This window comes from Solenopsis invicta, chromosome 10 (genome assembly GCF_016802725.1).
Source record: "Solenopsis invicta isolate M01_SB chromosome 10, UNIL_Sinv_3.0, whole genome shotgun sequence".
In the NCBI taxonomy this organism is placed as follows: domain Eukaryota; kingdom Metazoa; phylum Arthropoda; class Insecta; order Hymenoptera; family Formicidae; genus Solenopsis; species Solenopsis invicta.
The window spans coordinates 7,384,609-7,397,092 of record NC_052673.1 but is presented as its reverse complement, the minus strand read 5'-3'; the positions used below and the strand labels follow the sequence as shown (position 1 = coordinate 7,397,092).

General features: G+C 30.1%; 1 protein-coding gene across 1 annotated transcript in view; it reads left to right on the top strand.

The window, feature by feature from the left end:
- The window catches only part of LOC105199207 (neuroligin-1), a 49,034-nt gene that overhangs the window by 15,321 nt on the left and 21,229 nt on the right, over positions 1-12,484 (top strand). Inside the window, exon 3 of the mRNA XM_011166183.3 lies at positions 12,075-12,221. Within this exon, the coding sequence (XP_011164485.2) occupies positions 12,075-12,221 (147 nt within the window). The remainder of the gene's footprint in view (positions 1-12,074; positions 12,222-12,484) is intronic.

Sequence of the window (12,484 nt, the reverse complement as noted above, 5' to 3'; positions counted from 1 at the left end):
GATCAGAAAGAACAAAAAAGTCTTATACCATTTTGCAATAATCGCTATAATTATTAAGTTATAAAATAAAACGTCTGAGCCAATGTGCGATGACATCGCGCAGTAGGACGGCCCACCGCGCCTAGCTCCGTGGCGGTAGCACGCGGTGAGAGGAAGGTGACGCGACGCGACAATCTGAATTCGCGTACATTGCAAAATTAAATGTGCTTTAGCTAAAGTTTTTTCTTACACATTTCTTATACCAATATAAATCACATTATTCACTCCGCAAACAGAAATTAATTAAAATAAATTTCTATAACAATTTTTAATGGATTTTAATTTCAAATTTTTGGTCCATGCATAAAGATAGAGAAGGATTGAATGTAATAAAATCATTTTTTATTTACATACAGGAATAGAACGTGATTCTTGTTCATAGATGTAGGTATTTGTATGTTAACCTTTTTTTGTAATTACGTTAATTTTCTTTAATAAAATAAATTAATTCCTGGATAAATGAATGAAATACATGTTAGTGGTCAAAATTTAATTAATATTTTGTATATTTTGCATAATTTGCGTAATTAAACTGCATTTTTATTTAAAAAAAACGTCAACAAATGTTTAAATTGTAGTTTTTAATACAATAATCTTAATACAGTGTAATACAGTTTTCCTTATAACCTTGTAAATAACAATAAAATGTACATTAATATACATTTATTTTAAATTTATATATTGTTGGAATAAGAATAATTTCGTTTCAATGACGTATTAAAAAATGAATTTATGACCAGAAAAATTTTTTATTGATTAAGAGAAATAAAACTCAATTTTTTAAAAATCTTGTTTTATGAACAAAAATAGATGTGAGACACTCAAACCTCATTTTTTGATTAAAAAAATAGCAATTATGTCGTTTTGATTTTATGTCAGGGATTAAAATAAATTGTGTGGACCGTGTAACTTTTTCTGAATTGAAAGAATAGAAATCACTCCGTTTCAATCCCGTTTGATGTATTACAATGTATTGATGTGAACAGCGTAATCTTTTTTGGATTGACAGTGTAGGAATCCCATAGATACAATCCCACTTTACAAATTAAAGTAGATTCTTAAATTTTAATTGGATCGAAATGGATAGAAAAAATTTAGAATTTGGATTTGGCAATAAACATACGAATTTATTTCAATCTATTTCTGTTTGCTGGATAGTACGATTAAATACATCTTAATACAATTAAATATATTAAACAACATAATTAATCAGAACGCTATACGAAACGTATGATAAATGTTATAATAAACGTTTTGCCTTTCCGCTTGCTTATCATGAATTTGGAATCAAAATGTATCAGAAATTGTCAATCCATTTTAATTAATTTCCGTTTACGGGATGAATAATGTGATTTATAACGGTATAAGAAATGTGTAAGAAAAAGCTGTAGTTAAAATAATATATTTAAATTTGCAATGTAACGCGCAGTGCGGCGAATACAGACTGTCGCGCGTCGCTCATCGCGCGTCGCTCATCGCGCGTCGTGCGTCGCGCCGCCGTGCCATTCAGACAGCGACGTGTCACCTTCCCTTCACCACTGATATCACAGACTATGTGTGATGGGCCGTCTTACGGCCCGGCATCACCGCACATTGGCTCAGACGTTTTATTTTATAACTCAATAATTCTAGTGAATATTACAAAATAGTAAAAGACTTTTTTGTTCCTTTTGATTGCCTCTACGTCTCTATAGGCGCTCAATTATCATTTCTGGGACACCAGGCGCCTTAGGATCTTTAGGAGCTTTACTCTGTTCGCACTTAAAACCGCGGTCCAAAGATCGATCGCTATCTGTAGTGGCTGTTCAGTCGAATAGAATCTGGCGGAACCGATGGAGACTTTAATTGACTGTCCGACTGTACGAAGGTTTTTAATTGTGCGTAATTAAAACTATTCAAAGAGAAAATTGTAGAATAGTGTGTGTCTGTTTAAATAAATCGGAGCATTCTTACAGTTCAATTTTCCATAAAATTACAGTTAAGAAAGTGGAAATTGAAATCTCGGTTAAACGACTCAATTGCTAAAGTGACCCAAATAATAAAAATCCGATCTTAAATGCTTTTTTAAATTAGAATATTAAAGTTTTATTTTTAATAAAATGTTATAACATTAAGTAGACTTTTCAACAATTGAAGTAAAATTAAATACATCTGTGTAATAATATAATTCATATATTTTAATAAATATTTTAGATTGAATTCTTAATATTTGGAACACTGTCAGTAAAATTGAGTTATTTACTCTACGGAAAGAATATTTTTGCTATGTGTCATCTTACATGCAAAGTATGTGTATGTATATGCATATATGTATAGCAATCTTTATTTTTATATTGTACAAGGACGCGTCGGAATGTCTCAAAATTGCTGCTGGTTTACGATAACGACTTCACAATTTCTCGTTAAGACTTTGAGATAACGACCTTTTCGCATTTGGAGCAAACTTTAGTATTTGATATATGCCAGGTCGTTCAAAAAGCTTCCTCATTTCCGAATCTCTGCTAACTTGCTTATGAATTTATTGGTCCCCCGTACGTACCTCTTCTCCTCTTTCTCGACATGTTACATAATCGGGTTATACACTGAGTTGAAACGTATGTATAGAGGCCCAGACGCTACGTGCGGAGCCGGAATTTCACCCATCGCTTGTGATGGAAGATTATACTCCTGCTACAATCGTTTTCTGAAAAAGATATAAAAGATGGTGTAAACAGTTTTCTTGAAAGTTTTACAATACACAAATAAATATGGAATATATAAAATAAATCTAGCGATCCTATAAACGTTACAGGAGAGCATAATATTTAAGCCGGAATAATCTTCTTGAACGATAAATGGAAAATTATTTTTATTTATCTAAAAAGCTTGCAAGATATTAAATTTTCTTTGAAAATTTCTAACTAAAATTAATTTATTAATATACAATTGTGGCACGATTTGGAATAAAACACTGAGACTTGGTGTTATTTCTAAATAAACTGTACAGAAAATAAATAGTATCAAATGTTACTATTAAATTAAAAATAGTATATTTTTTAAGGATGTTTAGCATTTATTTTTAAAATTCATAAAGAATTTATAAAAAAAATTATAGATTGTTCTTATATAAGTATGTCTGAAGATTTATTAAAAAATTCGGGGTTAATTCATTGAAACAATCAAAAAAATTTAAGTTGTAAGAATTTATTTTAGTCATAAGAATTTTAATTTGCAACGAATTTACTCACGACTTTCTAGAAAACGTAAGCTTTGACTTAAAAATAAAATAGAGGGAATTAGTTTAAAATGTGAAAAAGTAGAGAGAGGATAGTGGAATTTGTCTCTTAAAATAACTCACAAGGAAACACAGGAAAGTGTCCGCCTCAGATTAAAACGAGTTTTTAATATGTTGTAGTACAGATAAAAATAAGGGACACGTATTTTTTTATACGTGCCCATACGCACTTTAAGGGGGTGAAACACCCCTTTGAAGAAAATCGATTTTTTTCTTCCGAAGCGTATGCCGTCGAAACTATAAGAGATAGAAAAAAATGTTTTAAATGAAAATTGAATGGCTCGAAGAGTAATTTATAACAGCGGAAAAAAATAAAAAAAAAATTTTTTTTAAATATTTTCCCCCACCATTTACCTATTTTTTTTCAAAATTTTTATTTTTTTTATAAGCAAAATAAAGCTTATTTTATTACAAATTCAACGGTATATGATAAAGTTACGATACAACATTCCCATTTTTCAAAAATAATTAAAAACCTCTCTATACGCACGGTACGCGCACCCGTCCGCGCGTTCGTGCGCTACGGAAGTGACTCCCTCCGATTTCGACGTGCCTTTAATATGTTATACAGATTAAAATAAAGGACACGTATTTTTTACACGTGTCCTAATACACTTTTAAGGGTGAAACACCCCTTTGAAGAAAATCGGGTTTTTTCTTTCGAAGTGTGTATCGTCGAAACACAATACTGGCGCGTGCACTTTGGGTCATTTCCTTACATACGTAACTCTTGAATCTATACATGTCAATACTGCCGAGACGTAAACATTCTATTTCAAGATAGGAAATGACCCTAAGTGCATGCACCAGTAGCGTGGTTATGCATATTTCTACACTAATCTAATTTAATAAACACATTAATTGAATTGTATAAGAGATAAAGAAAAATGTTTTCAATGAAAGTTGAATGCATGTTTTTCTCGCATAAGATGACAAAAACATTTTGAGGACAGTCTGTGTCTAACATGAAAACGCAGACATTGAGAAAAACATTTACTACAAAATAAAACGACACTACACTAAAGAATTACGGTGTTGTAAGACATTAATTTCTTGTTTAGAAAATAATATGTAATTAATATAAGTTAAACATTTATTTACTGGTCTACATGATTCGACTAGAATAGTTGTTTTCTTCAACATTTTACAGATAAGGAGACTTGGATTACAAAAAATTATTACTCACACATTCAATACCTTCACTATCTAACGCCAGTTTATCAACTAACAACAAGAGAACTAACATAAAACTAATTAAAAAATTAGTTAGAAATTTCATCTTTTATACTGCATTTATACAATTCAATTAATGTGTTTATTAAATTCGATTAGTGTAGAAATATGCATAACTACGCTACTGGCGCGTGCACTTTGGGTCATTTCCTTACATACGTAACTCTTGAATCTATACATGTCAATACTGTCGAGACGTAAACATTCTATTTCAAGATAGGAAATGACCCTAAGTGCACGCACCAGTAGCGTGGTTATGCATATTTCTACACTAATCGAATTTAATAAACACATTAATTGAATTGTATAAACGCAGTATAAAAGATGAAATTTCTAACTAATTTTTTAATTAGTTTTATGTTAGTTCTCTTGTTGTTAGTTGATGAGCTGGCGTTAGATAGTGAAGGTATGGAATGTGTGAGTAATAATTTTTTGTAATCCAAGTCTCCTTATTTATAAAATGTTGAAGAGAACAAATATTCTAGTCGAATCATGTAGACCAGTAAATAAATGTTTAACTTATATTAATTACATATTATTTTCTAAACAAGAAATTAATGTCTTACAATACCGTAATTGTTGTTATTCTTTAGTGTAGTGTCGTTTTATTTTGTAGTAAATGTTTTTCTCAATGTCTGCGTTTTCATGTTAGACACAGACTGTCCTCGAAATGTTTTTGTCATCTTATGCGAGAAAAACATGCATTCAACTTTCATTGAGAACATTTTTCTTTATCTCTTATAGTTTCGACGATACACGCTTCGAAAGAAAAAACCCGATTTTCTTCAAAGGGGTGTTTCACCCTTAAAAGTGTATTAGGACACATGTAAAAAATACGTGTCCCTTATTTTAATCTGTATAACATATTAAAGGTACGTCGAAATCGGAGGGAGTCACTTCCGTAGCGCACAAACGCGCGGACGGGTGCGCGTACCGTGCGTATAGAGAGGTTTTTAATTATTTTTGGAAAATGGGAATGTTGTATCGTAACTTTATCATATACCGTTGAATTCGTAATAAAATAAGCTTTATTTTGCTTATAAAAAAAATAAAAGTAAAAAAAAAAATAGGTAAGTGGTGGGGGAAAGTATTAAAAAAAATTTAAAAAAAATTTTTTTTTCGCTGTTATAAATTACTTTTCGAGCCATTCAACTTTCATTTAAAACATTTTTTTCTATCTCTTATAGTTTCGACGGCATACGCTTTGAAAGAAAAAAACCGATTTTCTTCAAAGGGGTGTTTCAGCCCCTTAAAGTGCGTATGAGCACGTATAAAAAAATACGTGTCCCTTATTTTTATCTGTACTACAACATATTAAAAACTCGTTTTAATCTGAAGCGGACACTTCCCTGTGTTTCCTTGTCAGTAAATACTAATGCGACACAATTTTTATTAACACAAATATGTTAACCATAGAGTTCTACCAACTATAAGTAGAAGTTTATCGGGTTTGTAGAACGAACGTAATTTATAATTTACTAAAGAGGAGATAAAAGAATGCGTTTGTGAGATAGCAGGATAGGAGTTGTAAATTACTAACAACTAATGTCATAAAAGACACTTTTAATTATAAAAAATTACTAAATAATGATTCTTTGTATTATAGATCTCACATCCTTCGTAGATTTTCGTAAACTTGCACTAATAAGAGTAACAAGATAAGATATTATGAACATTTTATAAAATATAATTTCTTTTTAAAAAATTTATATTTTTAAATAATTTCTTTGGCTTAAAAAGTAAGTTTAAAAAAATGTATATGTATAATTTCTTTACTCTGCTAGTAAGCATTATGCAACGTCCACTATGAGGCTATAAAGTCATAAGAACGATTTTACGCTCGTAATGCAAATGGTTCACGATCATCTCACGACCTCTTTCACGACATGATATAACTTTATATGCCGAATTGATACACACATTACGGCACACATTAAATTCAATTACTTTATTTGAAAGCCATGCTTTCAAGGCTTTTAACCTAAATTAAAAAAATTAATATCTGACATAATTCTCAAAATTACGTAGAGAGTATACACCTATAAAACTGCTATCTGCAAAACTGAAATTTAGCTTTTATAAAAACACCGTAAACATGATATCCTATTAGTAACTATCTTACAACATGCCTAAATAGACTTAACGAAGTAATTTTATTGGTTGCTCTTAGAATTCATGCGAATTATATGAGATATCATAGCATCTCATCACCTCACATGTACGCATATCTTATAACTTTCATCTTTCCTTTAAAGTTTAGATATAAAAAAAACATTTGATTAGAATTTCGGTGCTGTATGAGTAATTTTGATCAAATACTGAATGATTCAAAAGATATTAAGGATAATAGGCTACTTATTTTTGCTGCAAAAACCATTTTTGCTGCATAACCAAATTCGTTGTTTTCTTCTTTGCAGTTGAGTCAAAATTCAGGTCAAAATTTGTCATTGATTAAGAATATAAAAAACTAGATCTAAAAAGCTTTTCTGTTCTTAAATTTTGATAACTTTTAGTTTATACTGTATAGCCAAAACTTCCTTGATAATTATTTTTATATATAAGCAATAAATGACATACTTATGTATGAAACAATTATAATCTTGTTTATATAAAATTTAATCTTTTTTAAAAAATTTGATAAATCTTAAACTTCAACAAAATATTGTATTAATATTTTAATATTACATAATATCTAAAGAACACAATATTGTGTTAATAATAATGTTATTAAAACATGCTAACAATATTTTTGCTTGAAGGTATCATTTTCTTTCCGCTATATATATGTTTGTTATACAAACGTAATTTTATTTTAATATTTCAAAAATAAAGATGCATTTTCTTAAAAGAAGAAAATTCTTTTTCATCCATGTAAGAGAGCGGCAATGGTAAATTTAAAGTAGCCCAGCGAGTAAGTAAACCGACGATATATCAGTACTTCGCGTTCATAAAAAAGATCTTTAATTTATGAACTTCCGAGCAGCATGACAAAGATGAGTCGATACTGAGGAAGCAATAAAAGCGCCGAGTCGCTCGTAAACGTTTTGAGATACGACCCGCAAGCAGGCGGCCGGGTGTAGGAGAAGGTTTTCGCAGCTCCCAATGGAAAAATACGTACAGTGGAATCACGAAGAAGCTGGTGTGTGTCTCGTTTGCCTACTCGTTCACCTACTTAACTATCTGTCGTCCGATAGCGTGCGCTATCAGGATCGCAACAGGTGTCTCGCCTTGCCATCACTTAGCTCGGCATGATAGTTCGCTCCCGGGATGATTATATTTCGATCGCCGATGCGCATTACGGGGAATTTGACGTCGCGATTGATAGAGACAGCTGCATTACCCTGCTAAGAGGGAGTAAAATGCAGATTTTATAGAGAATCACCTTTCAAGATTTACGTATAAATCGAGATCTTTCACTCAAACGCTTCATAATTTATAACATTTGAATTACTCAGAACTACATTTGCCAAACTGGCATTTTATTAAACGTGATATATGTGAAAACAAAGTTAATAAATATTTAATCGTTTATTAATAAACAATACACATTATAAAAATATTCTTATATTTATTTTGATTTTACTGTAACATCTCATCAAAAATTTAGCTAGATACAAATCGGAAACTAATTTTACGTTGGACAATCAAAATATGTAATTACAGAACGTTCAAGCATGATAATACTGCTGTAAAAAGTTTTGACATTCTAGCAACCAACTTGGACATCCAATGTACTTATTTTTTTTTAATGCATAACACAGCATAATTATTTTCAGATCAATATTTCAGCAAAATTGTTCTTTTCGTATAGGTATTGCGCATGTAATCTATTTTTAATGATCAGTAATGAACAGTATCTACACAGAATTGATATTCCTTTTATAAACCACTGCATCTAGTGTTAAATGCTATTATGTAATTTTTTTCGTAAAACACCGAATAGGATTTTTAATCAATAAATCTTTATAATGCTATGTTATTGTGATTATGCTATGTTATTCGTAATGGGTATTTTACACAGGCTTGTAAAGCCATATAAGCTTAATCTTAGTCACGAGATTCAACAGAAACCTAAAACAGCTTTTTAACCAGTTATTTCGAGATTTTTATCTGGCCGCGCCTAACTTTTAGAAGACTTACTCGTGTTTGTAGCAGCTGATTAGGTTACAACAGGATTAGTTTTGCATTCAGAGAAAGTATTAAGATTGAACGAGAGGATTGCAATTTTTCTAAAGAAAATTGTAATTTGAGTCAAATTTACTATCGAAAATAGGGTAAGGTTACCGAAACTGCATTACATTTGATTTACAATTAGAGGCTAATAATTAAGAAATTATAAGAAATATTTTTAATTTTCTTACGTCATAATAAAGTACAACATTTCTCTTTTCACATTTATTTTTTTCAAAATTTTATGTATTGCTATATTTTTTTTAATAATAATTTCTAATAAGCCTTCAAATAGTGCAATTTAGGCAACCGGTTTTTTACCACGGGTTAATACTCCGCTTCTTGAGACAAAGCGAAACTTTATTACTCAATTCTTTCTTCTAAAACAAAAGCGCGTTTGATAACTTTATTAATATATGTATTTATTAAACATAACTTTATTAATATAGGAGATGAGTATCGTAAACTAAATATAAATTTCAATGTCACAATTTTGATAATTTTTCAGTAATATTGTAATAATTTTGTTACATTACTGTAATATTGTTACAATGTATGCTCTGTATGATTATTATATTTGGTTTTATATAAAATAAATTGGGGTATTACGGCCATACGGGAAAGATATTCATAGTCTGTAATTTTTCCAATAATTGCTAAATAGTGTATTTTTGTAGTCATTCTGAAAGATAATTGATATTTACAGTAATTTATATGAGTACACTATTCGAAATAATATTATTCTGAATATTATATAATATTTTTACTTTTGACTCTCTGCAAAGTTTCGCGTGTATTCTCTAAAAGCTGCTACAACGTCAAATAAACTACAGTTAAGCTACCATAATGAACATTACGAATATGAATAATAAAGGAACTTAAATTGTAACGTGACTTATAATTTGCACTTTTATTTTCACTATTTATTTAAATACGCTATAATCATCTTTTTCTTACAATTCGGCCAAGATGGCCTACTTTGTTTTTTCGTTGACTGTTTTTTTTCTAAATTACAGGAATCTGTTTCGTTTCTTTACTTTAAAAGTATTATAAATGTTATGTTATTATTGCAATATCAGATTTTAATTTTTATGTTACTATTGTAATATTATAATTGTAACTAACATGGGAACAGTACAAAGTTGACACACAAATTTTGTGAAAAAAAAATGTTTGCGTTTAGGTCTACTTAAATTGAAACATTTGTGACACGTTTAATTTCTCGCTTGTCCATTTGAAGAAAAAATAGGAGGGTTAAAAGTCAGTGCGCGCGTAGTAGGTTTATTATACTGTTGACCTTTTTTGTTGATTGAGCAGAATAAGTTGTAATATATGTAAAACACGGATAATCTTTGTTTTACATATATTGCAACTTATTCTGCTCATGTGCTTCAACTAACAAAATGAAAAAAGTCAACAATACAGTGGACTTATTACGCACGCGCTAACTTTTAATCCTCCAATTTTGTCTTCAAATAGTGAAAAATTAGACGCGTCATATTTGTTTCAGTTTAAGCAGACCTTGACGCGGATATTTTTTTCACGAAATCCATGTGTGAACTTCGTACGGTTCCCATGTAATTAAATATAATTGTATATTTAAGATATATGTGTTTATACTAAATATATAAAATTATAAGTTTTATTTATCACTTTAGAAAATGTTACATTTATTTTTAACGTAAAATGTGTATAGCCAATTGTCCCATAATACTATGGCCATCTTTTCCTTAAAAGTTTGATAAGATGCTAATGCATATGTTATAATATTTTAACAATATTAGATTTCTAATGAGTATTTTCTCTTTAAACTCAATAGTATTACAAACTTTAAGATTTAGTGAAATGATATATCAAATATTATTAAAAAATAACAAAAATAAAAATACGTTTTTGGCATTTCGAAAAACTATGACCATCCTACTCGAGTTTACTCTATACAATCGCGATTGAAGTAATGGTGTTATTTAGGATACTAAAGCATTTTGTAAAACTTTATTTAATTTACAAATAAGAGCACAAAATTATTTGCACTTAATTAATCTAATTTTAATAATATTATGATTATTACAAATTTTCAAAATCTAGGTTATTTATCTTACCTTTTTTTGCAATTAACTTACAAAATGTGTGGAACAAAGTTACGAGCAGTAAAGTTACGATTCTTCTATAAATAATAATAACGAAATTTTTATTGTTCTTAACATGTTGAGTAAAATAAAACATGATGATGATGTTTTATAGCAGGGATGGTAAGTAACTCGTTACTTGTAACGAAGTTACAGTTAGAGTTACATTTTTTTTGTAACTGTAACTTAACTTCGTTATTTTTTTCCATCTGTAACTATAACTTTATTTACAAGGAACACTAGGCAACCCAAAAAAATTCAAAAAAATCTAAAACTTTGTGTACAAATAAAGAAGTTCATCTATAACACAAAAATATTTTTTGTTTGTGCCCAATTTTAATTTTAGGGGGTAAAACACCCTTTTGAAGAAAATTGGTTTTCTTGTTTTGAAGCGTATATCGTCGAAACAATAAGAGATAAAGAAAAATGTTCTAATTAAAAGTTAAATGGCTTGAAGAGTACTTTATAACAGTAATAAAAGAATTTTTTCATCACTAGTAAAGAAAAATATAAAAAAAATTAAAAAAAATTTGTTTACACAATTGAAGATTCTTTACGTGGGTGCTCTTCAGCAAATGATACAAATAGACACAGGAGTAATTTTATCTTTGTTCCTCATTAAATTTCAAGCAATGACGTCTCTAAATTTGACACCATGTTCCAATATAAATAAAATAATTGAGTAATGTTAGAAATGTAAGTCTCGTGTTTAAATTATCAATACTTTATAGTATTACATGAAAAAAAATAGAAAAGTAACTAAAAAGTAACTTCTCGTTACTTTTCAATTAATTGTAACTATAACAAGTTATTTTTTAAAATCAGTATTTTGTAACGACAACAAGTTACTTTTTGAAAGAAAAAAACTGTAACTGTAACTAGTTATTTTTACAAAATAACCTTCCCAACCCTGCTTTATAGTTTCCAAAATAATCCCACAAAGAAATGTACATATACTGTGGTTGAATTTCTACGGGAGATGACGCAATTTAGGAACCAATGCGATATCGGCAACCTTATTCTAATTAGAGGGATTATAAACGTCAATCAATCAACGTCGACATGATTACTCATGTAATTTAGACGATGCGATAATGCGCTTTGATTATGTTTCTCATGTGTATTTCTCTTTATATACTCATTCTCTCTTGCATTTCTGTTACATTTATTCGCGCGTGCACGTACTTTGTGTAGAGAAATGCGTAATAGAATGTTCTTTGATGTTGCAGGTAGTATCGCGGACTCGCTACCGGCTCTCCTCCTTATTCATGGCGATTCCTATTCGTGGGGCGCCGGAAATTCATTTGACGGAACCGCCCTGGCCGCACACGGACGCCTTATTGTCGTCTCCATCAATTTTCGTCTCGGCGTACTTGGTAAGCTGACAATACTTGTTCATTGAGATAGACGGTCTCGTTTCGTCTCGTCTCGTCTCGTCTCGTTTCGTCTCGTATCGGAACGCAGAACACGCCTTGCAACCGTTTGCGATTATTTTTATTCGACCGCGCTCGCGTATACCGCGTTTGCGGTACGACAAAACAGAGCATCTCTCGAAGAAGTCATTGCCTGTCACTTTGCCTCAAACAAAACGAGAGGAATAAAGACGCTTTCTACCATTTTCGTCATTTGTAAAAATTTA